We start from the raw sequence: 26286 nt of genomic DNA, 5'->3' as shown, positions 1-26286 counted from the left end.
GGACATTGAGTAGAAACCTTTTTTGACATATAAAATATTCCAGAGGAAAATGCATGGTCGTAGGAATATAGCTCTGAGTTTGAATGGCCATGTATTCAAGCTGCATCGGAAGATGAAACTGTTTCTAAAGGGAACACTGTTGTAGCATTGTTTTATATGCTCTTAAGAAATAATATTTGCTGTTTTAATATTCCAGGCCAGTGGGGTGTGCCCTGAGTTTAGGGATCATATCATTATCTTAATGCACATTCCTTTGATCATTTCCATTCAGATTCCATACTTCATTTTCTTGTATTTCTTTGTGTTCTTTAATCCGTGGATGCATTGATCTTTTTTGTCTGCCAAATGTATTCATTACCAAGAGAACATCTTATTTGTGTATGAAAGTATATATATTTGTAATAGTATTTAGATTTCTGTGAATTGTTGCTTAAAATTGAACCTAATTTAATTACAAAAGGAAAGAGGATAAAGTATCAAGATGAAATATGCTTTGAACGAAAACACAGGGTATCATTTTCATGGCATACTCAGATATTGTCATGAAACATTTTGTATTGGAATGGATAATATTTATATTTGAAAATATAAATTCGACCTGTCCTCATTCCTAATTCTCTCTTACAATATTCTGATGCAGACATTAATTTACTAGTGCAGAATGTTCTAACAGTGGTCGTAAAGCCTGTTGCAATCTTGCGGAGGTGTTGCGGCAACGGTCATTGGCATGGCGGTATGGCTGTCGTGTGGCACGAACCGTAACAGATGATAACGGAATGTCCGATAGCACTCGTACCTAGCGTATTGAGAGAGGCTCGGAGTCACTGCCACACCATTCTACCAAGAATAAAATATAAATTGTTCTTGTTTTTTCATCTAAATTTCTATTACAATTATATTTAGTGCCTAATGAGGCAGTATCGATTCTTAGAGTATAAAAGGTGTATAAATATTAAACTTAAGGTTAAATATTCAACAGTTGAATACTATATTGAGCGTAGCAGTTCGACAAACAAAAACAGAGAAACGCAAAAAAGCGTAGTATAAAGGTTACCGGCTTGAGAAAGAGAACATTATTGCTTTCGATTTAAGCTTTAGAAATACTAAAAATGTAGAAAAACTAAGTTTATATTGTTATAAGCAATCTAGTGTGTCAATACTGCTTTACGCTAGTACGTATTTTGGAAACTTAAAATTTAGATTTTAATTTGAGTAGAGCGTCTACGCAGCCTACCATTACAGGGGTTGGGTATTGCAGTACCAATACCATTCTACAGCAAACTTCGTACAATGTACAACTAATATAAAATAAATTTGAATGTTATTGACAGAATTCGTATAATTCTACTTGGCTGATTACTCTATCACTTTTCTTGTATGGTTTAAAAGGCTCAACGCTTTTTAGTTTATTTATACGGACGTTGTTTTAGTTGATATGAATGAGAAATAGAAAATCTTATCCTTTATTATAATAGAAAGCTCTTATTTTTAAGTCGAGCTTCGGAATTTACTTAATGTACATCTCACATTACACTTTAAAACTATGCACATCTTGAACTATGCTTACGTTAATGTTTTGCTAAACTTTTTAGACCATCCTCCATTGGATGTGAAGAGTCACTAATTACCTTAAACACAATTTCTTAAGTACAGTATTCATTCACTAAGTTTAACTTTCACAACTTGAGTCAAGTCCAGAATATTAAACCATCTAGAGCAAAGCAGGACCTATATTATAAATGTCTCAAACTTTAAACCAGCAAAATATTTTTAAAGAGTAAACCCTTTGTGATCGGAATTCCGGCATTATAAACTAATAATAAAGACCTTTAATTTGATGTAGGACCTAGGCCCTCATTTAAGATTTCCCTCTGCTCCTTGCGGACTATCCTCCTGACATGAAAAAATGGTATTTACTTCAAAAAGTATATTTTTAGGTGCAGTAATGATGGGCAAAGCTTTAATGCTTTGGCTGTGTATTTGTTTGGAAATTATCAAGGCCGTGCGGGACCTTTTTAACACCCTGTATATACGAGTATATGTTATGATATTAGTACGACAGTATTACATTAACTTTAAGTACTGGTTAAAACTGCAAACGAATAATAATCAGAACCCGCACCAATATTCAATACTCCCTCCAATATTTTCCTAACAACACTCAAACAAAACTCAGCCCGACTTGTCTATTCGGTTTGTTCGTGATTACGACGAGTGTATTCAGCACAAAACCCTGCACTGCACCAAGTCTGGGTACATTCAACTAACTGGGTGAGGCTCGATCCATCGTCGAGTACTATTGGAAAAATCTGCCTCTCGAATTAATATTTAGACGTTGTTAAACAGCTTTTAGCTAAGAACTTAAGGCAGAACTTTATTTAATATGGCCTTTATTATAATAAATACTCCTCAGTTAATGCACGTAATATATTGATTTTTGCTGAGCGTAAGTGAAGCCCATTTACTCAGGGGACTGGCAAAACTTCTCATCCGTCTGTCTGTCCGACTGTATGCGGAAACTCTTTTGAGCGAATCGAGCTCTAGAATTGAAATGTTCAATGAAACTTTACTTTTACATAGGCTGTATTTCTAGCAAAGCCTGTCACGCGACTCATGGCCTGCAATGCTTTAGCCTTGTTTGCCTCTGCTCTGATACTTTAAGAAATCGTTTATTTAAAAAAAACATTTCAATTTGACACTTACTTACGTAGTAGTTTGCGATCCACAGAAGGTTGGGCCAAAGTTGGGTGCCTTCTAGTAAAATGCGAAAGAGGTTTTGTGAGGGGAGGGGAGGAGGAATACTCACTGTACAATACCAAACGCAGTAGTTCCACAGTATATAAAATGTTTCAATTAAACATTTCTGTTGCAACCAAATGTTTCTATTAAACATTTTTTATACAACCTTGTTATTTTTAATTTACTAGGTAATTTTTTTACATTTCTAAGCCAGAGAAAATGAGTTTTTATAAGAAAAGAGTGAGCCTACATCTAAAACATGTATTTTAAATCTATTATGATATGAGCGTAGAGTGTAGAAAAAGGTTGTCACTTTAGAGGGAAAGCTAGTTAGCTGTCGTTGGCGCATTGAGACTCCGCGTTAACTTGAGACTGAAGCTTGAAACTGTGAAACAATATAAATATATTTTGTAAAAGTACTGAACACAATCGGCGAAGCCTTTCACACCGTGAGGTGGCTTACTCCTACTTTCTACAGCACTAGACGATACTCCCACTGTCACCTCATATTACATGGAGAATGATACTTACATGTGTTATTTACAATACCTATCAATAAAGAAGGTTCTGAAATGTGGATAAGAGCATTAATAGCAATAACAGTAATAAGTAAGCTGCATTAAAAATGTAATGGGAAAATTCTCATAAATGAAAATAAAAACTTAAACGATACAATTTAGAACGAGAACTCTCCCTCAATGTTTCAGTAGAAGAGTAATACTTGCAGCAGAGCTACTACGGGAGAGGCAAATTGTGTGTAATTTAGAACGAGAACTCTCCCTCAATGTTTCAGTAGAAGAGTAATACTTGCAGCAGAGCTACTACGGGAGAGGCCAATTGTGTGTAATTTAGAACGAGAACTCTCCCTCAATGTTTCAGTAGAAGAGTAATACTTGCAGCAGAGCTACTACGGGAGAGGCCAATTGTGTGTAATTTAGAACGAGAACTCTCCCTCAATGTTTCAGTAGAAGAGTAATACTTGCAGCAGAGCTACTACGGGAGAGGCCAATTGTGTGTAATTTAGAACGAGAACTCTCCCTCAATGTTTCAGTAGAAGAGTAATACTTGCAGCAGAGCTACTACGGGAGAGGCCAATTGTGTGTAATTTAGAACGAGAACTCTCCCTCAATGTTTCAGTAGAAGAGTAATACTTGCAGCAGAGCTACTACGGGAGAGGCCAATTGTGTGTAATTTAGAACGAGAACTCTCCCTCAATGTTTCAGTAGAAGAGTAATACTTGCAGCAGAGCTACTACGGGAGAGGCCAATTGTGTGTAATTTAGAACGAGAACTCTCCCTCAATGTTTCAGTAGAAGAGTAATACTTGCAGCAGAGCTACTACGGGAGAGGCCAATTGTGTGTAATTTAGAACGAGAACTCTCCCTCAATGTTTCAGTAGAAGAGTAATACTTGCAGCAGAGCTACTACGGGAGAGGCCAATTGTGTGTAATTTAGAACGAGAACTCTCCCTCAATGTTTCAGTAGAAGAGTAATACTTGCAGCAGAGCTACTACGGGAGAGGCCAATTGTGTGTAATTTAGAACGAGAACTCTCCCTCAATGTTTCAGTAGAAGAGTAATACTTGCAGCAGAGCTACTACGGGAGAGGCCAATTGTGTGTAATTTAGAACGAGAACTCTCCCTCAATGTTTCAGTAGAAGAGTAATACTTGCAGCAGAGCTACTACGGGAGAGGCCAATTGTGTGTAACTGTGTGTAATTTAGAACGAGAACTCTCCCTCAATGTTTCAGTAGAAGAGTAATACTTGCAGCAGAGCTACTACGGGAGAGGCCAATTGTGTGTAATTTAGAACGAGAACTCTCCCTCAATGTTTCAGTAGAAGAGTAATACTTGCAGCAGAGCTACTACGGGAGAGGCCAATTGTGTGTAATTGTGTAATAGTTCATCTTGACAAGCTTTTAAGCCTCTGCTGGTTCCCCAGATCGAAACAGTATTTAACATTCTTGGCTGTAGTAACTATGTTATCAACATATGGAGAGTATAGGTTATTAAGTACAGCTAACTATTAAAGGCAATATGGTTTCTAATGTACGGCTTCATAGCATTGCTTCGAATCGCCAAGTCATTACTTGCCTCGTTCAGGAGCTAATTAATTTAAATGAATACAATTTTTATTTGGACAAATTGGGTCTTTTTTCTGAAGGTAACAAATATATTTGTTATATTCCAGGACGTATATATTTATGCTGTGAACAGCATACGATATACGAAAAATGATAGATTAACATGATATCAAATGACATGCTCTTCTGTTCTCAGTAATGTCTTTAGACATTACTTAACTTCTAATCTAATGTTTTACTTCTTATGAGGCATAACTGTAAAATTACATAATCATATATTGCATCAGTCTACCCTCTTTCCAAAGTAGATATAGTAGTCAGACTTCAACATTATGTAAACCAACGCTTGGTTTGACATGTCATTTATCTTCCAAACAGATTGCATTAGCATTTGTTCTTAAATTAATTAAGTACATAATTTCTACGCAGTTTTTATGTTTATAATAATCATTCAATAGTATTTTTAATTAATTGAAAACTTTTGTATTAACAAATAATTTGTTACCTCACAACACTTATAATTGTAAGCTTGAAATATCTGTAACTGTAGCAGGTGATAAACTAATTTGAGTCTATTTCATCAGTTTTCAGAGCATTTTTTAAACTTTGTATTATGGCATTTTTATTGACAAAAACTTGTTTGTGTCATTCATTTCTTAAATTACAATTGTGTCATAATTATATTAATAAAATTGTAATCAAAATTGTTATTCCAATATTGATTATACTTTGATAACCAAATATGACGCTTTCTGGGGAAAAAATTGTATACCGAGTATTGTCACGGCAGCGGCAGCTTCTGAGAAACAATGTGATGCGCGCGCACACCCGCATGTTGACACTTGTAGAAACCACTGCTTGATACAAGAGGTCCCAAAACCTCAAGATATTTGACCGTCACAATAATTTATACATATAATATGTTCATAATACAGATTACTCATGTACACCTGTTATATATTCACTATATACACATACGAGTATGTTACAAGAGTTAGTTAACATAACTGTTGGTCGGAGGATTCTTCACAAAAATACTCAAAGAATCGCATTCTATTTCCTTTTCCACATATAAAATGATGATTATAGGAGATGTCTCTTGTAAAGATATAAATAATATGCATCCATACGCTTTTTACTTTTCTATCTATTAAAAGCATATATTTTGAATTATTAAAGAAATTACAACCAAATTTTAAAGTTTCCTTTAGATAACCATAAAAAATAATCGAATAAAGTATGTTTTATCATTTTACGGCTAAAAGTAAGAGCGTTAGAAATTAGAATAACAATGCCGCTACAGCAGCCTCTTAAAATTAATTAATGTTCCAAACCAAAACTGTATGGATAAAAAGATGTTTTCATTATATACTTACTATAATATATTATACAGTATAGACATTGTATATTTAATTAAACTCTGTTAAAACTGGCCAAGAATTCACTACTTGTACCTTAAGCGGATTCTATTTTTCAAGTGTACGATGTAACCATTAAAAAATTTCAAAGTTCAAATTGTTGAACTAAATAACTAAAAATTATAATCAGTACTCAGGTACTCTAATACTGTAATCAATGCCCTATCATATGTTATACGTCCGTAAAAGCCTCTCCCAAAAGCATTTTAATGACGCACTGTAAAGTTCGATCCTAGTTATGCCCAAATGTATAAAATCTGCAATTTGCTATAGAAAAGAATGATTCAAACGTCCTCGGTAGTTAAGTGGTTACTCCTCTGGGAGTGCAACCATACAAACGACAGTTTGAAACTGTACCAGGAGCAAATTTAGAACCGATGCAACTGCAGTGCACCAGTCCGTACAAAGTAGTCGTTGCAGCTGGCTGAGGAGAATTGATTCCTCTGTGCGATGGGACTTGTTTACTCTTTGGTACCAGTTATTGTCTCTGTCTGCTGCAAATTCTAACTGTAGTCGTTGCAGCTGGCTGAAGAGAATTGATTCCTCTGTACGATGGGATTTGTTTACTCTTTGTTACCAGTTATTGTCTCTGTTGGCTGTATATTCTACCTGTAGTCGTTGAAGCTGGCTGAGGAGAATTGATTCCTCTGTGCGATCGGACTTGTTTACTCTTTGTTAACAAGAGAATTGATTCCTCTGTACGATGGGATTTGTTTACTCTTTGTTACCAGTTATTGTCTCTGTTGGCTGTATATTCTACCTGTAGTCGTTGAAGCTGGACTGAGGAGAATTGATTCCTCTGTGCGATCGGACTTGTTTACTCTTTGTTACCAGTTATTGTCTCTGTCGGCTGCAAATTCTAACTGTAGTCGTTTGCAGCTGGCTGAAGAGAATTGATTCCTCTGTTGCGATGGGACTTGTTTACTCTATGTTACCAGTTATTGTCTCAGTTGGCTGTAAATTCTACATGTAGTCGTTGCAGCTGGCTGAGGAGAATTGATTCCTCTGTGCGATGGGACTTGTTTACTCTTTGTTACAAGTTATTCTCTCTGTCGGCTGCAAATTCTAACTGTAGTCGTTGCAGCTGGCTGAAAGAGAATTGATTCCTCTGTACGATGGGATTTGTTTACTCTTTGTTAACAGTTATTGTCTCTGTTGGCTGTATATTTCTACCTGTAGTCGTTTTAAAGCTGGCTGAGGAGGAATTGATTCCTCTGTGCGATCGGACTTGTTTTCTCTTTGTTACCAGTTATTGTCTCTGTCGGCTGCAAATTCTAACTGTAGTCGTTGCAGCTGCCTGAAGAGAATTGATTCCTCTGTGCGATGGGACTTGTTTACTCTTTGTTACCAGTTATTGTCTCAGTTGGCTGTAAATTCTACATGTAGTCGTTGCAGCTGGCTGAGGAGAATTGATTCCTCTATGCGATAGGACTTGTTTACTCTTTGTTACCAGTTTATTGTCTCTGTCGGCTGCAAATTCTAACTGTAGTCGTTTGCAGCTGGCTGAGGAGAATTGATTCCTCTGTGCGATCGGACTTGTTTACTCTTTGTTACCAGTTATTATCTCTGTCAGCTGCAAATTCTAACTGTAGTCGTTGCAGCTGGCTGAGGAGAATTGATTCCTCTGTGCAATGGGACTTTTTTTACTCTTTGTTACCAGTTATTGTCTCTGTCGGCTGCAAATTCTAACTGTAGTCGTTTGCAGCTGGCTGAGGAGAATTGATTCCTCTGTGCAATGGGACTTGTTTACTCTTTGTTACCAGTTATTGTCTCTGTCGGCTGTAAATTCTACCTGTATTCGTTGCAGCTGGCTGAGGAGAATTGATTCCTCTGTGCGATCGGACTTGTTTACTCTTTGTTACCAGTTATTATCTCTGTCGGCTGCAAATTCTAAACTGTAGTCGTTGCAGCTGGCTGAGGAGAATTGATTCCTCTATGCGATAGGACTTGTTTACTCTTTGTTACCAGTTATTGTCTCTGTCGGATGCAAATTCTACATGTAGTCGTTGCAGCTGGCTGAAGAGAATTGATTCCTCTGTACGATGGGATTTGTTTACTCTTTGTTACCAGTTATTGTCTCTGTTGGCTGTATATTCTACCTGAAGTCGTTGAAGCTGGCTGAGGAGAATTGATTCCTCTGTGCGATCGGACTTGTTTACTCTTTGTTAACAAGAGAATTGAATCCTCTGTACGATGGGATTTGTTTACTCTTTGTTACCAGTTATTGTCTCTGTTGGCTGTATATTCTACCTGTAGTCGTTGAAGCTGGCTGAGGAGAATTGATTCCTCTGTGCGATCGGACTTGTTTACTCTTTGTTACCAGTTATTGACTCTGTCGGCTGCAAATTCTAACTGTAGTCGTTGCAGCTGGCTGAAAGAGAATTGATTCCTCTGTGCGATGGGACTTGTTTACTCTTTGTTACCAGTTATTGTCTCAGTTGGCTGTAAAATTCTACATGTAGTCGTTGCAGCTGGCTGAGGAGAATTGATTCCTCTGTGCGATGGGACTTGTTTACTCATTGTTACAAGTTATTCTCTCTGTCAGCTGCAAATTCTAACTGTAGTCGTTGCAGCTGGCTGAAGAGAATTGATTCCTCTGTACGATGGGATTTGTTTACTCTTTGTTACCAGTTATTGTCTCTGTTGGCTGTATATTCTACCTGTAGTCGTTGAAGCTGGCTGAGGAGAATTGATTCCTCTGTGCGATCGGACTTGTTTTCTCTTTGTTACCAGTTATTGTCTCTGTCGGCTGCAAATTCTAACTGTAGTCGTTGCAGCTGGCTGAAGAGAATTGATTCCTCTGTGCGATGGGACTTGTTTACTCTTTGTTACCAGTTATTGTCTCAGTTGGCTGTAAATTCTACATGTAGTCGTTGCAGCTGGCTGAGGAGAATTGATTTCCTCTGTGCGATGGGACTTGTTTACTCTTTGTTACCAGTTAATTGTCTCTGTCGGCTGCAAATTCTAACTGTAGTCGTTGCAGCTGGTGAGGAGAATTGATTCCTCTGTGCGATCGGACTTGTTTACTCTTTGTTACCAGTTATTATCTCTGTCAGCTGCAAATTCTAACTGTAGTCGTTGCAGCTGGCTGAGGAGAATTGATGTCCTCTGTGCAATGGGACTTTTTTACTCTTTGTTACCAGTTATTGTCTCTGTCGGCTGCAAATTCTAACTGTAGTCGTTGCAGCTGGCTGAGGAGAATTGATTCCTCTGTGCAATGGGACTTGTTTACTCTTTGTTACCAGTTATTGTCTCTGTCGGCTGCAAATTCTAAACTGTAGTCGTTGCAGCTGGCTGAGGAGAATTGATTCCTCTGTGCAATGGGACTTGTTTACTCTTTGTTACCAGTTATTGTCTCTGTCGGCTGCAAATTCTAACTGTAGTCGTTGCAGCTGGCTGAGGAGAATTGATTCCCTCTGTGCAATGGGACTTGTTTACTCTTTGTTACCAGTTATTGTCTCTGTCGGCTGCAAATTCTAACTGTAGTCGTTGCAGCTGGCTGAGGAGAATTGATTCCTCTGTGCGATGGGACTTGTTTACTCTTTGTTACCAGTTATTGTCTCTGTCGGCTGTATATTCTACCTGTAGTCGTTGAAGCTGGCTGAGGAGAATTGATTCCTCTGTGCGATCGGACTTGTTTACTCTTTGTTACCAGTTATTGTCTCTGTCGGCTGCAAATTCTAACTGTAGTCGTTGCAGCTGGCTGAGGAGAATTGATTCCTCTGTGCGATGGGACTTGTTTACTCTTTGTTACCAGTTATTGTCTCTGTCGGCTGTATATTCTACCTGTAGTCGTTGAAGCTGGCTGAGGAGAATTGATTCCTCTGTGCGATCGGACTTGTTTTACTCTTTGTTACCAGTTATTGTCTCTGTCGGCTGCAAATTCTAACTGTAGTCGTTGCAGCTGGCTGAGGAGAATTGATTCCTCTGTGCAATGGGACTTGTTTACTCTTTGTTACCAGTTATTGTCTCTGTCGGCTGCAAATTCTACCTGTATTCGTCGCAGCTGGCTGAGGAGAATTGATTCCTCTGTGCGATCGGACTTGTTTACTCTTTGTTACCAGTTATTATCTGTGTCGGCTGCAAATTCTAACTGTAGTCGTTGCAGCTGGCTGAGGAGAATTGATTCCTCTGTGCGATGGGACTTGTTTACTCTTTGTTACAAGTTATTGTCTCTGTCGGCTGCAAATTCTAACTGTAGTCGTTGCAGCTGGCTGAGGAGAATTGATTCCTCTGTGCGATGGGACTTGTTTACTCTTTGTTACAAAGTTATTGTCTCTGTCGGCTGCAAATTCGAACTGTAGTCGTTGCAGCTGGCTGAGGAGAATTGATTCCTCTGTGCAATGGGACTTGTTTACTCTTTGTTACCAGTTTAGTCTCTGTCGGCTGCAAATTCTAACTGTAGTCGTTGCAGCTGGCTGAGAGGAGAATTGATTCCTCTGTGCAATGGGACTTGTTTACTCTTTGTTACCAGTTATTGTCTCTGTCGGCTGCAAATTCTAACTGTAGTTGTTGCAGCTGGCTGAGGAGAATTGATTCCTCTGTGCGATGGGACTTGTTTAACTCTTTGTTACCAGTTATTGTCTCTGTCGGCTGCAAATTCTAACTGTAGTCGTTGCAGCTGGCTGAGGAGAATTGATTCCTCTGTGCGATGGGACTTGTTTACTCTTTGTTACCAGTTATTGTCTCTGTCGGCTGTAAATTCTACCTGTATTCGTTGCAGCTGGCTGAGGAGAATTGATTCCTCTGTGCGATCGGACTTGTTTACTCTTTGTTACCAGTTATTGTCTCTGTCGCTGCAAATTCTAACTGTAGTCGTTGCAGCTGGCTTGAGGAGAATTGATTCCTCTGTGCGATCGGACTTGTTTACTCTTTGTTACCAGTTATTGTCTCTGTCGGCTGCAAATTCTAACTGTAGTCGTTGCAGCTGGCTGAGGAGAATTGATTCCTCTGTGCGATGGGACTTGTTTACTCTTTGTTACCAGTTATTGTCTCTGTCGGCTGCAAATTCTAACTGTAGTCGTTGCAGCTGGCTGAGGAGAATTGATTCCTCTGTGCAATGGGACTTGTTTACTATTTGTTACCAGTTATTGTCTCTGTCGGCTGAAAATTCTAACTGTAGTCGTTTGCAGCTGGCTGAGAGAAATTGATTCCTCTGTGCGATCGGACTTGTTTACTCTTTGTTACCAGTTATTATCTCTGTCGGCTTGCAAATTCTAACTGTAGTCGTTGCAGCTGGCTGAGGAGAATTGATTCCTCTGTGCGATGGGACTTGTTTACTCTTTGTTACCAGTTATTGTCTCTGTCGGCTGCAAATTCTAACTGTAGTCGTTGCAGCTGGCTGAGGAGAATTGATTCCTCTGTGCAATGGGACTTGTTTACTCTTTGTTACCAGTTATTGTCTCTGTCGGCTGCAAATTCTAACTGTAGTCGTTGCAGCTGGCTGAGGAGAATTGATTCCTCTGTGCAATGGGACTTGTTTACTCTTCTTTGTTACCAGTTATTGTCTCAGTTGGCTGTAAATTCTACATTGTAGTCGTTGCAGCTGGCTGAGGAGAATTGATTCCTCTGTGCGATGGGACTTGTTTACTCTTTGTTACAAGTTATTCTCTCTGTCGGCTGCAAATTCTAACTGTAGTCGTTGCAGCTGGCTGAAGAGAATTGATTCCTCTGTACGATGGGATTGTTTACTCTTTGTTACCAGTTATTGTCTCTGTTGGCTGTATATTCTACCTGTAGTCGTTGAAGCTGGCTGAGGAGAATTGATTCCTCTGTTGCGATCGGACTTGTTTTCTCTTTGTTACCAGTTATTGTCTCTGTCGGCTGCAAATTCTAACTGTAGTCGTTGCAGCTGGCTGAAGAGAATTGATTCCTCTGTGCGATGGGACTTGTTTACTCTTTGTTACCAGTTATTGTCTCAGTTGGCTGTAAATTCTACATGTAGTCGTTGCAGCTGGCTGAGGAGAATTGATTCCTCTGTTGCGATGGGACTTGTTTACTCTTTGTTACCAGTTATTGTCTCTGTCGGCTGCAAATTTCTAACTGTAGTCGTTGCAGCTGGCTGAGGAGAATTGATTCCTCTGTGCGATCGGACTTGTTTACTCTTTGGTTACCAGTTATTATCTCTGTCAGCTGCAAATTCTAACTGTAGTCGTTGCAGCTGGCTGAGGAGAATTGATTCCTCTGTGCAATGGGACTTTTTTACTCTTTGTTACCAGTTATTGTCTCTGTCGGCTGCAAATTCTAACTGTAGTCGTTGCAGCTGGCTGAGGAGAATTGATTCCTCTGTGCAATGGGACTTGTTTACTCTTTGTTACCAGTTATTGTCTCTGTCGGCTGCAAATTCTAACTGTAGTCGTTGCAGCTGGCTGAGGAGAATTGATTCCTTGTGCAATGGGACTTGTGTTTTACTCTTTGTTACCAGTTATTGTCTCTGTCGGCTGCAAATTCTAACTGTAGTCGTTGCATGCTGGCTGAGGAGAATTGATTCCTCTGTGCAATGGGACTTGTTTACTCTTTGTTACCAGTTATTGTCTCTGTCGGCTGCAAATTCTAACTGTAGTCGTTGCAGCTGTGAGGAGAATTGATTCCTCTGTGCGATGGGACTTGTTTACTCTTTGTTACCAGTTATTGTCTCTGTCGGCTGTATATTCTACCTGTAGTCGTTGAAGCTGGCTGAGGAGAATTGATTCCTCTGTGCGATCGGACTTGTTTATACTCTTTGTTACCAGTTATTGTCTCTGTCGGCTGCAAATTTCTAACTGTAGTCGTTGCAGCTGGCTGAGGAGAATTGATTCCTCTGTGCAATGGGACTTGTTTACTCTTTGTTACCAGTTATTGTCTCTGTCGGCTGCAAATTCTACCTGTATTCGTCGCAGCTGGCTGAGGAGAATTGATTCCTCTGTGCGATCGGACTTGTTTACTCTTTGTTACCAGTTATTATCTGTGTGTCGGCTGCAAATTCTAACTGTAGTCGTTGCAGCTGGCTGAGGAGAATTGATTCCTCTGTGCGATGGGACTTGTTTACTCTTTGTTACAAGTTATTGTCTCTGTCGGCTGCAAATTCTAACTGTAGTCGTTGCAGCTGGCTGAGGAGAATTGATCCCTCTGTGCGATGGGACTTGTTTACTCTTGTTACAAGTTATTGTCTCTGTCGGCTGCAAATTCGAACTGTAGTCGTTGCAGCTGGCTGAGGAGAATTGATTCCTCTGTGCAATGGGACTTGTTTACTCTTTGTTACCAGTTATTGTCATCTGTCGGCTGCAAATTCTAACTGTAGTCGTTGCAGCTGGCTGAGGAGAATTGATTCTCTGTGCAATGGGACTTGTTTACTCTTTGTTACCAGTTATTGTCTCTGTCGGCTGCAAAATTCTAACTGTAGTTGTTGCAGCTGGCTGAGGAGAATTGATTCCTCTGTGCGATGGGACTTGTTTACTCTTTGTTACCAGTTATTGTCTCTGTCGGCTGCAAATTCTAACTGTAGTCGTTGCAGCTGGCTGAGGAGAATTGATTCCTCTGTGCGATGGGACTTGTTTACTCTTTGTTACCAGTTATTGTCTCTGTCGGCTGTAAAATTCTACCTGTATTCGTTGCAGCTGGCTGAGGAGAATTGATTCCTCTGTGCGATCGGGACTTGTTTACTCTTTGTTACCAGTTATTGTCTCTGTCGGCTGCAAATTCTAACTGTAGTCGTTGCAGCTGGCTGAGGAGAATTGATTCCTCTGTGCGATGGGACTTGTTTACTCTTTGTTACCAGTTATTGTCTCTGTCGGCTGCAAATTCTAACTGTAGTCGTTGCAGCTGGCTGAGGAGAATTGATTCCTCTGTGCGATGGGACTTGTTTACTCTTTGTTACCAGTTATTGTCTCTGTCGGCTGCAAATTCTAACTGTAGTCGTTGCAGCTGGCTGAGGAGAATTGATTCCTCTGTGCAATGGGACTTGTTTACTATTTGTTACCAGTTATTGTCTCTGTCGGCTGAAAATTCTAACTGTAGTCGTTTGCAGCTGGCTGAGGAGAATTGATTCCTCTGTGCGATCGGACTTGTTTACTCTTTGTTACCAGTTATTATCTCTGTCGGCTGCAAATTCTAACTGTTAGTCGTTTGCAGCTGGCTGAGGAGAATTGATTGATTCCTCTGTGCGATGGGACTTTGTTTACTCTTTGTTACCAGTTATTGTCTCTGTCGGCTGCAAATTCTAACTGTAAGTCGTTGCAGCTGGCTGAGGAGAATTGATTCCTCTGTGCAATGGGACTTGTTTACTCTTTGTTACCAGTTATTGTCTCTGTCGGCTGCAAATTCTAACTGTAGTCGTTGCAGCTGGCTGAGGAGATTGATTCCTCTGTGCAATGGGACTTGTTTACTCTTTGTTACCAGTTATTGTCTCTGTCGGCTGCAAATTCTAACTGTAGTCGTTGCAGCTGGCTGAGGAGAATTGATTCCTCTGTGCAATGGGACTTGTTTACTCTTTGTTACCAGTTATTGTCTCTGTTGGCTGTAAATTCTAACTGTAGTCGTTGCAGCTGGCTGAGGAGAATTGATTCCTCTGTGCGATCGGACTTGTTTACTCTTTGTTACCAGTTATTATCTCTGTCGGCTGCAAATTCTAACTGTAGTCGTTGCAGCTGGCTGAGGAGAATTGATTCCTCTGTGCGATGGGACTTGTTTACTCTTTGTTACCAGTTATTGTCTCTGTCGGCTGCAAATTCTAACTGTAGTCGTTGCAGCTGGCTGAGGAGAATTGATTCCTCTGTGCAATGGGACTTGTTTACTCTTTGTTACCAGTTATTGTCTCTGTCGGCTGCAAATTCTAACTGTAGTCGTTGCAGCTGGCTGAGGAGAATTGATTCCTCTGTGCAATGGGACTTGTTTACTCTTTGTTACCAGTTATTGTCTCTGTTGGCTGTAAATTCTAACTGTATTCGTTGCAGCTGGCTGAGGAGAATTGATTCCTCTGTGCGATCGGACTTGTGTACTCTTTGTTACCAGTTATTATCTCTGTCGGCTGCAAATTCTAACTGTAGTCGTTGCAGCTGGCTGAGGAGAATTGATTCCTCTGTGCAATGGGACTTGTTTACTCTTTGTTACCAGGTTATTTATCTCTGTTGGTTGCAAATTCAAAATTGGCCAGTTGTTAAAAATTATATCCGAGTGTTCACAATTCAAACTGTACAGATTAACCTTAGTGAGTAATCCTCGTTTAGATCGGATACAACTGAAATAGCATTAATATTTGTATTTTGTGAAGAAAAATCGTACATAAGTACAAGACTCTCAGCGACACCTCCTGAAGTAGTAGACCACTTATACGGCTTCCATTGTCAATACGTTAACATTACTGCAATGATGCAGCGAAAGAATTGTTGGATCTTTCAGTAGTTCACTTAAGTATTACGGGTTTAAATAAATTCAGTTTTATATTTGTTCATTTAAAATCTAAGGCTTTATACTTAACTATTTTTCTTTTTCAGTCGGAGTATGGACTAACAGAAGATCAAGTTGCAGGTAAGGTTTTAAACTTCTATCTTTTCAAATTAACAACAAAAGTCGTATTGTTTTGCTATTGCATTACATTTGTTAAGCACTTTAAGAGTGGGAATTTTAACTCAGGTGATATTAACAAAGGCCATTCCTATTGTGACCAGAGAGAGCTATTTTTCATGGACTCTATATTTTATACTGCGGTAGCTCTTTCCTTAATTCTCTTTAATAAGTGCTTCGCAGGCCCTTCAATACTGGCAACATAGGGTTAAAAAGGTTGCCAATTATGAAGCAAAAATAATCCCTTAGGTGAGTGAGTTATCAAATATAGTGGTTAGGAACGGATATTCAAAATCTAACAGAATTAAGTTCAAGTTCAAGTTCAAAATCACTTTATGCACTTTAATACATTACAATGGCATACACTTTCATCTCCCTAGACGCAGCTGTTGTTTAAATTCTAGAAAATTCTTCCTTATTGAAATTAACTCGTAGTCAATAATGTACAATTTATGTCAAAAGATGCATATAGCATGTTATTACTAATTACCCAAATTCATAATTACTATTCAGAATTAACTATTTACGACCACGATGGCGTGACGTGTGAAAGTCAATGGACTGGTATTTGTACATACAAAAATAAACTCACAGAAAAATTATTAACAATTTCAATTTACCTGGTAAGGTTTTGAAGTTAGAACAATAGTATAACTGATAATAAAATTTCCTTTGAAGGGGAACAGTGGCCAAAATATACGGTAGTATTTGTCCCAGTTATCACGTTTATCTTAATCAATTGGGCTGATTTAAATCAAATGAATATGAACTCTGAAGAGAGCAGAAGCTCACAGATCTCACATAATACCCTTGTATACGAAGTAGTCTTAAAATCACTAACAAGTTTTATAGAGGATAGTGATGGACACTCACAACTCTCGAATATATTCATCTAGCAAGAATTGTATAAAAATCAAAATTCGTATAATTTTTCTGATCATGCGGCATTTCCACCATAGTTAACGCGTATTATTCCATCCTTATTTGATATTTCTTGGTTGTATGTACAGAACCATAGATATTCCAAACCTAGACATTTCACTGAGGTTATTAACTAATACCAGTCAGCCGACAGAATTAGAAGCTAGTGTTGCGCCAGTTATGGCAATGTAGTTACTCTACTGACCGCCGGATGGCGTTGTGAGGAGTTAATAATTCTGTATTTCTACGGTCAGAATATATATATATATATATATATATATATATATATAATACTACTTAAATGAATTTAACAGTTAAAAAATGATTTATTACAATGAAATATATGCTACCGTTACTTGGCAAAATACAGTCTTTTCATATCATTATTAATATCCATAAATTTTTTAATAAACTTTGTTATGTTTTCCGATTTTATTAAGACTCACAAACCTAAGATTCTTGAGTGGTTTGCCTTTATTGTATACAATGTATAAATCATAAAAAATGAACCAACACAATGAAATATCGAAAAGCCTGACACAACATAATGAAAGAGTTATCTAACAGACAGATGGACTGTACATTTCCATTTTGACTCTAAAGTCCATAGAGTTCTTGTATGGATCAAGAAAAACCATACTTATGTGTAAGTTTCAAGGCCAGTGGTGCGATGTGTTATGCTCAGTTGCACTTAGAACGCTGTCAGGAGCATCACGACTTCTAGTGTTCGCTGCTTCTTGTGGAAACTACTGGTTTGGATACCAATTTATTACACGTCTTTTTAGTTCCATCTCGATTTATATAATTCCTTGACTTAGTATATTGTGAAATTTTACTCTATCGTGTCCAATTGCTCATTTCTAGGACGAATACCAAGTTCTACGCGTCTTAATTTGGTAGTTGCACGTGGTCACTTGAAACGCTGCATGTCTAATCGTAATTAGGAAGTATTTGGACCCAACGGAAATTTTAAAATAAGCGTACGTGATTTCAAGAAGGAAAATGCTCGACTAGGGCGTCTTGTAAATCTAAATTTATACATTAATTAAAAACTTTCAATTCAATTCTGCTCAAATTAAAAAAGATAATTTAATAAAATGCAATGTTACAAGAATACATTTTATACGGGGTGTGAAGATCGTGGATCATTAAGCGACTCGCTCTAAATTTATAGTTTCAATTCACCTGTCACATTCAATTCTGTGCTGTTATGACAATTCTGTCATCTCGGTATAATTGTGTCTTGTATTGTCAAATGTTATGTTTCTCGAGTCAATATATTTTACGTATCTTGTAAACCTATGTATACCACAATTCATTCTTTTTAATTTCGTAAAACTAAAATCTACCGTTAAAACATCATGCCTGACAAGAATTTTAAGGTATTTAATTTATGTATGTTCACTATTACATTACACTGTTACCTATACTGTGTACAAGACTGGACAATACCGATCAATTTCAGTTTACAGCAGACAAGAGTAATTAAACAAGGCAACAACGGTAGTTTTTTAAAGATACTTTGCTACCTAATAAAATACATAACACATTAAAATAATTTAAAGAATACAATTCTTATTGATTCAATTTTGTTGAGGTTTCCAAAGCACCTGTCTCGTTTTGTGTATATCTATAGATTCATGTTAAAGAACTTGAACTAAATATTTATATTTAAAACATTTGATGGGTTCCTCAGGGAAAGTTCGCTTGAAGCACAACAGTGTTGTCAATGACAGACACACGTCATATGGTAAATCACACCTACATATTAAGTCTCATTATCATAACTCAAGCGGTTCTTCAGATAATTTCATAATGACAACCTGACACATATCCCAGCCTATTTTTAGTTCAATGAAGCTGCTTCGGAGACTGCTGCCTTCAAGCTACCTATTTAAGTAGATAATTCACTTTTACAGAACAAGATTAAATAGTAGTAGCCGTTTCGAATCTTTTGCTTTGAAAACAGTATGTCGCTATTACCAATTTTTCTTAGATTTAATTGCAGAAAACTGGAACAGAGATACGAATAACTGAATATTCTTCTTAGCATTTTAAAATAAGTCCCAAAGCGGATGCATCTTTAAAATTTTTAAAGTTAAAGCCGTTTTTGTAGTACATCATTGGAAAGAGATCAAATAATTTTCAAGAATTTAAGTTCAACTATGAGGGTCAAACATATGTTTGTTTAAATTATATTTAAGATACAAATTTTCTTTGTATTGTATTGTAATTGTAGTAAACTTTTAAACAAGTTGAATATTCTAAATATCGAAGCTGTTTTTATATGTTTGAATATACAATACAATTTTTAAAGTCGCCTGACAATGAAAACTTTCGTTTTGAAACGTCTCATCTCAAAAATAAAATAATACAGTAACAAGACAATGTCTGTTCTAAACGATAATACTATAATGCACAAATCATACACTCGTTTACGTCACACATTGACGATGAACAGACAAGAAGAAATGTAGCGTGCAGACCGTCCCCTCCCATCGGTTACAACAGTAACAAGAAAATGTCTCTTCTAAACGATAATACTATACTGCACAAATCATACACTCGTTTACGTCACACATTGACGATGAACAGACAAGAAGAAATGTAGCGTGCAGACCGTCCCCTCCCATCGGTTACAACAGTAACAAGACAATGTCTGTTCTAAACGATAATACTATACTGCACAAATCATACACTCGTTTACGTCACACATTGACGATGAACAGACAAGAAGAAATTTAGCGTGCAGACCGTCCCCTCCCATCGGTTACAACAGTAACAAGACAATGTCTGTTCTAAACGATAATACTATACTGCACAAATCATACACTCGTTTACGTCACACATTGACGATGAACAGACAAGAAGAAATTTAGCGTGCAGACCGTCCCCTCCCATTGGTTACAACAGTAACAAGACAATGTCTGTTCTAAACGATAATACTATACTGCACAAATCATACACTCGTTTACGTCACACATTGACGATGAACAGACAAGAAGAAATGTAGCGTGCAGACCTTCCCCTCCCATCGGTTACAACAGCAACAAGACAATGTCTGTTCTAAACGCCGCCCATGTTACCGAAACTACCAGATTATTTCACCTAGCTCGATCGCGTGTGTACCGCCATCAAATAACCAACACTGCTTCATACTCTCCTCTGTTATTATTTCATTATGTATTTTTAAACATTATCTCACAAGGAAAGAAATACCAAATACCTTTACGAGTTCGTGTTTTTTTTTTTTAGTTTTAGATAAAGAGTTAGTTAGCTAACTGTTTATGCGACAAACTATGTGAAATATTTGTAATGAAAAAAGAAATTATGTAATTAATATTGAACAGACACATGACACAGATTTAATAGTCTAATTAGTTTGATTAATGTTTAAAATTTCATAAAATCTTTTTGAATAATGAAAAGTTGTAGTACGGTTCATTCTTAATACTTTTAATGTATTAATAAATTATTTGTTAAAATCAATTAAATTTTTTGTAGCTTTTACGATAACAATTTATAATAAATACTACTACTATACAGGGTGTACATAAAGTCCTGCACATGTATAATATTTTCTGAACTATAACAGATAAATCAACAAGATTTGGTATATCAACACTACACCTAAAAATCTACTTTTTTAAGGAACTATCGGTTTTCTGCAATATCATAGGGACGTCCCGCAAGGAGTCAGAAGGAAATCTTAAATAGGAGTATAGGTCAATATGCACATCATTTTAAAGGGCTTATCTAGCAGAGTTTAATGCCCCAAACCGGACTTAAAAGGATTGATCCAGTACAAAATGGCGGCTGTTCAAAGGTTTTACTTGGTTACATTTTATTAGTAGCCAAAACCCCCAAAAAAACGGAACTGCAACCAACGAATACTGCAGCTAAATACTACATTATGCTTGTCAGTTGTACAGAAGTGAATTATGACGTTATATTGATTACGGGGAAAACCTGATAACAGTAACAATTAGAAAGCTCTTATCTTTGGGTCTTGTCTTATCGTTGAGTTCGTGCACCAAATGAACTTTATAAGGTTTAAAATTAGACCCTTTCAGAATTTTTTTAACAGACGTAACAGAGATGTCATGAGTTTGTGCTGCTGAGCGTAGGGACTCTTGCAGGTTTTCAATAAATGAATGGAATACATCTAAAGAGTTGTCTTCGGTTGTCGCAGTAGCGTGCCTTCCTGACCTATGACGATCTGAAACACTTCCTGTTTCCATAAAGCGTTGAACAGTTCTCCCTACAGTTGTTCTAGAAACTGGCTGCCTCTCGTGAAAGTAGTCATTAAATAAATGACATGCTTCGTCGTGTGATCGTCTGTTGTTTCCCCAACCAACCATCATAAGAAGTGTTATACGTTCACGTTAGTCAAGCGATATAGTGTAGTTGAAGAACTACAAGGAATACCACAAACTCTTTTGTACTAAAGCGCACTGATAGAAAGGTCGGACAGCACTACTAAAACAAGAAAACTAGAATAGCCTACTATGAATAGACTGGCTAATAGGAAAGTCCAAACTGCGACCAAAAGATAAGAGCTTTTTAATTGTTACTGTTATCAGGTTTTCCCGTAATCAATATAACGTCATAATTCACTTCTGTACAACTGACAATCATAATGTAGTATTTAGCTGCAGTATTCGTTGGTTAGCTTTACTGGGGTTATGGCTACTAATAAAATGTAACCAAGTAAAACCTTTGAACAGCCGCCATTTTGTACTGGATCAATCTTTTTGAGTGCGGTTTGGGGCATTAAACTCTGCTAGATAAGCCCTTTAAAATGATGTGCATATTGACCTATGCTCCTATTTAAGATTTTCTTCTGACTCCTTGCGGGACGTCCCTTTGATATTGCAGAAAACCGATAGTTCCTTTAAAAAGTAGATTTTTAGGTGTAGTGTTGATATACCAAATCTTGTTGATTTATCTGTTATAGTTCAGAAAATATTATACATGTGCAGGACTTTATGTACACATATAATTGAACAGCTTCGCCTGTACATACAGTATATGTTTATATTATTGGCAGGTATTTTATGTTGAATGTTATGTTTTATGTTAGTATTTTGAAGTTTATGTTGAACATGGGCTCTCAACAGGAAGGCAGATTTAATTGCGTTAGCAATGTAAGGTACACGTAAGCTTAAAAACTAAAAATTATAAAATTTTTATTAGTTTGATGATTTTTTTTAACTGCTATAATTCAATATGCAATCATTTAATACATTTTTGCTGACACTTCACGGACTGTTTACCCTAAGCTTATGGAATATTGATAAAACTTTTGGATTCTTGTAATCATGAAGAAATACAAACCTCATGGATTTTACTTAGATGTTGAGTATTAATAATCCAAAAATAAACTATACTTTCAAATAATTTATATTATTTAAAAAAAGGAAAATAATACATTTTGCGACAACAACAAATAATACTTGTACTATTTAGATTATTACAAAATTAATAAATTACATCGATACAATGAAGGAAACTAATTTAAATATATATATATATATATATATATATATATATATATATATATATATAATATTGAAGGGATTAGAAAGTGAATATTAAAATACCTTTTTAAAGAAACGTGTTGTATAATTTCACATTTGTTCAGTATGATGGATTTTGTAAAAAATTGTTTGATCTTAACCTATAACTTATCCGTTTAAGTAATTACAACATAAATTATAATGGTTGAAATGTATGTTTATTTATTTAATTTTAACTGTAACTCGGTTAAAATTATACATTGTTATTTAGCGATCGTTGGTTGATGGTTAAAATATATTGTCTGATTTGTATTTTTTTATAGATAAAAATAAATAAATGAAACCAGTAACAATTACTTATTTAATATATTTATGGTTTTATTAAAATTAGACACGTATAGACAATTAAACAGAATAATTTGTACCAAGAAACTAGCGATTAATCCTTAGTAAAAATTGTTTCATATTAAAAAAATATGTTTTAATTACAGATGTATCTTTTTTGTATCCTTTTTTAGAACGACAATTAGTCGAAATATTAAAGGATTATATAAAGTCTTTTTCTTTTATTATATATATATATATATATATATATTTAATATGTTTATTGTGTGTATATACACACACACACACACACACACACACACACACACACATGGCCACAAACGACCACAGACTGCCAGCTTTTTGACAACTTGACAGTAACTTTATTAATCACACTAATTCTTAAAAAGTTTTGTACCCTCCATATTAGGGATGGGTACGATTTTAAACTGCAACCACGGTACAGGCATTAAATACTATCATCTGATGGACCATCGATCAGGGTGTCACTGTTGTCTGTTGCAGAGTTCAAGGAGGCGTTCATGCTGTTCGACAAGGACGAAGATGGAACCATCACCATGGCTGAGCTGGGGGTCGTCATGAGATCTCTGGGCCAAAGACCTTCAGGTAAGCCTTCATAACTCTATTCAGTTCCTCTAACAAACTTTTTAGGAAACAAAACATTCAGATTTTTATTTGTTTTTACTTTATGATTCCCTACTTCAACACCCTTCCTCAAATACGGGACTAAGTGGGTTAGACGTATCCGAGCGATTGTAGATAATATTATTTTTGAGTCAAACACAACTTCTGGGCTAACGGAGGGAAATCACTTTGAAAGTGAATATCTTCTTGTATAAACCTTTATGTAGAGTAGTAACTGCTTACTCCGAAATAATATCAAATACATAATTCTTCTGATAAATATTAGGAGGAGAGAGTATATACCATACTAGGATTTTGTAATCTCACTATTATAAACTACTGAACAAATTAGAAAGTTAAAAACTACTTTGTTGTATTTGGCAGTACGCATTCAGCTAGGCTATTCATTTAAAATTTATAGAGTGTTGTACATCTCCTCCTATTGCTTTACAATCTTTATTTATCTCATTGCATGAAATTTGAAATGCAATTACTAAACTTTTCTTTGATCAAAGAATTATATAATTCCTCACTGAACAATTAATAAGTTAATAACCAAAAGAAATCAATATATGTCATGAAACTACAAAGTAGCCAAGTAACTTTATTACTGGCCGGTGTTGAAGCTCGTAATGAAGTAAACGCCTCGATGTAAACGATTCAACGTTGTCAAGTCAGGTGCAAACATTATCGTGTTCAAAGGTCCGATTGAATGTTTAACGTGAACACAGTAACACAGCGCTTAACGAGCAGTTAACAAGAGCCGTTCAATACAAGCATCCTCGCGTCGTCTGGGAATTGCGAGGATTGAAGTATCGTGTCTCCCCACAGGCTTCCACTCCAGAGGCTCTGAGTGACCCAGATTAACGAGAGACCATAGAAATACTGGTACATATTTCACCACAACACTTCAGACCGTTTATAATCTGGGATGTCGATAAGGCCCGCTATGATAAATGTTTAACTTGAACACAGTAACACATCGCTTAACGAGCAGTTAACAAGAGCCGTTCAATTCAAGCATCCTCGCGTCGGCTGGGAATTGCGAGGATTGAAGTATCGCGTCTCCCCACAGGCTTCCACTCCAGAGGCTCTGAGTGACCAGATTAACGAGAGTGAGTCCACAGAAATACTGCTACAGATTACACCACACTACTTCAGACCGTTAGTAATCTGGGATGTCGATAAGGCCCGCTATGATAAATGTTTAACTTGAACACAGTAACACAGCGTTTAACGAGCAGTTAACAAGAGCCGTTCAATACAAGCATCCTCGCGTCGGCTGGGAATTGCGAGGACTGAAGTATCGCGTCTCCCCACAGGCTTCCACTCCAGAGGCTCTGAGTGACCCAGATTAACGAGAGTGAGTCCACAGAAATACTGCTACAGATTACACCACACTACTTCAGACCGTTAGTAATCTGGGATGTCGATAAGGCCCGCTATGATAAATGTTTAACTTGAACACAGTAACACAGCGTTTAACGAGCAGTTAACAAGATCCGTTCAATACAAGCATCCTCGCGTCGGCTGGGAATTGCGAGGATTGAAGTATCGCGTCTCCCCACAGGCTTCCACTCCAGAGGCTCTGAGTGACCCAGATTAACGAGAGTGAGTCCACAGAAATACTGCTACAGATTACACCACACTACTTCAGACCGTTAGTAATCTGGGATGTCGATAAGGCCCGCTATGATAAATGTTTAACTTGAACACAGTAACACAGCGTTTAACGAACAGTTAACAAGAGCCGTTCAATTCAAGCATTCTCGCGTCGGCTGGGAATTGCGAGGATTGAAGCATCGTGTCTCCCCACAGGATCCCACTCCAGAGGCTCTGAGTGACCCAGATTAACGAGAGTGAGTCCACAGAAATACTGCTACAGATTACACCACACTACTTCAGACCGTTACATAATCTGGGATGTCGAAAAGGCTCGATATGATGAATACTGTTATAATTTATTATTTAAAGCACGAAATGAAACCGAGCACATCTACGAGTAGATCAAAACCCCAAAAACTGTTATATAAAAAGAATTCCTTTCTATAAAACAAGGTAGCAGTACGAAACATCACGTGCAACAGACTTCGCTGAGGATAAATTTCAATTTTACAGCTCATTTCATTATTGACTTATAGAACTGCAGACAATCATAAGGCAAAGACATTTTTACATTCCCCATAAAAAGTAACCGTCGTTGAAGCATCATTGTGGTTACTTCAGTTCTCTTTTCTTTGAGTGAATGAAAGATAAATTTTGTCAGCCTACAGATTAATAAGTCTTCATCGAAGTTCAACCGAATTCTACGGTTGGACATTCAACCAACATCTTAGAACTCATTTTTTATGTAGAAATAAAGTTGCATGTAAAATTTCAAGTTTACATATAGATGACAGCTTTCCCAAAATATCTTGCCACATACATTAAAACTTTTTTTCATTAAGTTGGGTTCATATTAGTGTTAAGTAATAAAAGTCTACTCACCAAGTCACCATAATATGATGTTGGATTTCTTGAGATGTATTAATATTGCTCATGTTAAATCTCTTATTATAGTAATTTCTTTACAGATTTATGTATTCTACTATTTTCTCGTTAGCCAATATAAGAACCCATATGAATCCATACATTCATAATATATAGGAGGGGCTTGAATAATCATTTTTACGTACGTCTGTATATCTATGCGAACGATTAATTCAGATTGAATTGACTGATAGACTTGAAATTTTGAATGAAGCTTGATCTCTATAAAGGCAACATCTAGTTCGATGTTGGCGCATATCATTCCATAAGATTTGGTTAAATTGTATTGAACATTTTTACATAAACTTATAAACAACCATGAGTTTATCCAGACCTATAATTTTGGCCGATGACAGAAATCATTCCTTGAGGTGGTACAATTGGTTATTGTCGTTACTGTTTTAATTTTAGCCACTTTGTTTAGAGCAAACTAGACCTAAAATTGTCGTACTGTACAGAGAGTTATAGAGATTGAAAGTAGAATATTTGGGCAACCAAGGCTTAAGGGAAAACACCAAAAATAAGAATGGTACTTTTATAGTTTATAGCCTAAGTTATAAGTTTAGGGA

The 26286-nt window shown here is 37.3% G+C and overlaps 1 protein-coding gene across 5 annotated transcripts in view; it reads left to right on the top strand.

Moving 5' to 3' along the window:
- LOC124366479 (neo-calmodulin-like) overlaps positions 1 to 26286 on the top strand; it is a 479044-nt gene that overhangs the window by 428907 nt on the left and 23851 nt on the right. For all 5 annotated transcript variants that reach the window (XM_046823064.1, XM_046823062.1, XM_046823063.1 and 2 more), the window contains 2 exons: positions 15710 to 15743; positions 23069 to 23170. In XM_046823064.1, the coding sequence (XP_046679020.1) occupies positions 15710 to 15743; positions 23069 to 23170 (136 nt within the window). The remainder of the gene's footprint in view (positions 1 to 15709; positions 15744 to 23068; positions 23171 to 26286) is intronic.

The sequence above is a fragment of the Homalodisca vitripennis genome, chromosome 7, assembly GCF_021130785.1.
Source record: "Homalodisca vitripennis isolate AUS2020 chromosome 7, UT_GWSS_2.1, whole genome shotgun sequence".
In the NCBI taxonomy this organism is placed as follows: domain Eukaryota; kingdom Metazoa; phylum Arthropoda; class Insecta; order Hemiptera; family Cicadellidae; genus Homalodisca; species Homalodisca vitripennis.
The sequence above is the reverse complement of the archived record's forward strand: the minus strand, read 5'-3'. Positions and strand labels throughout refer to the sequence as shown.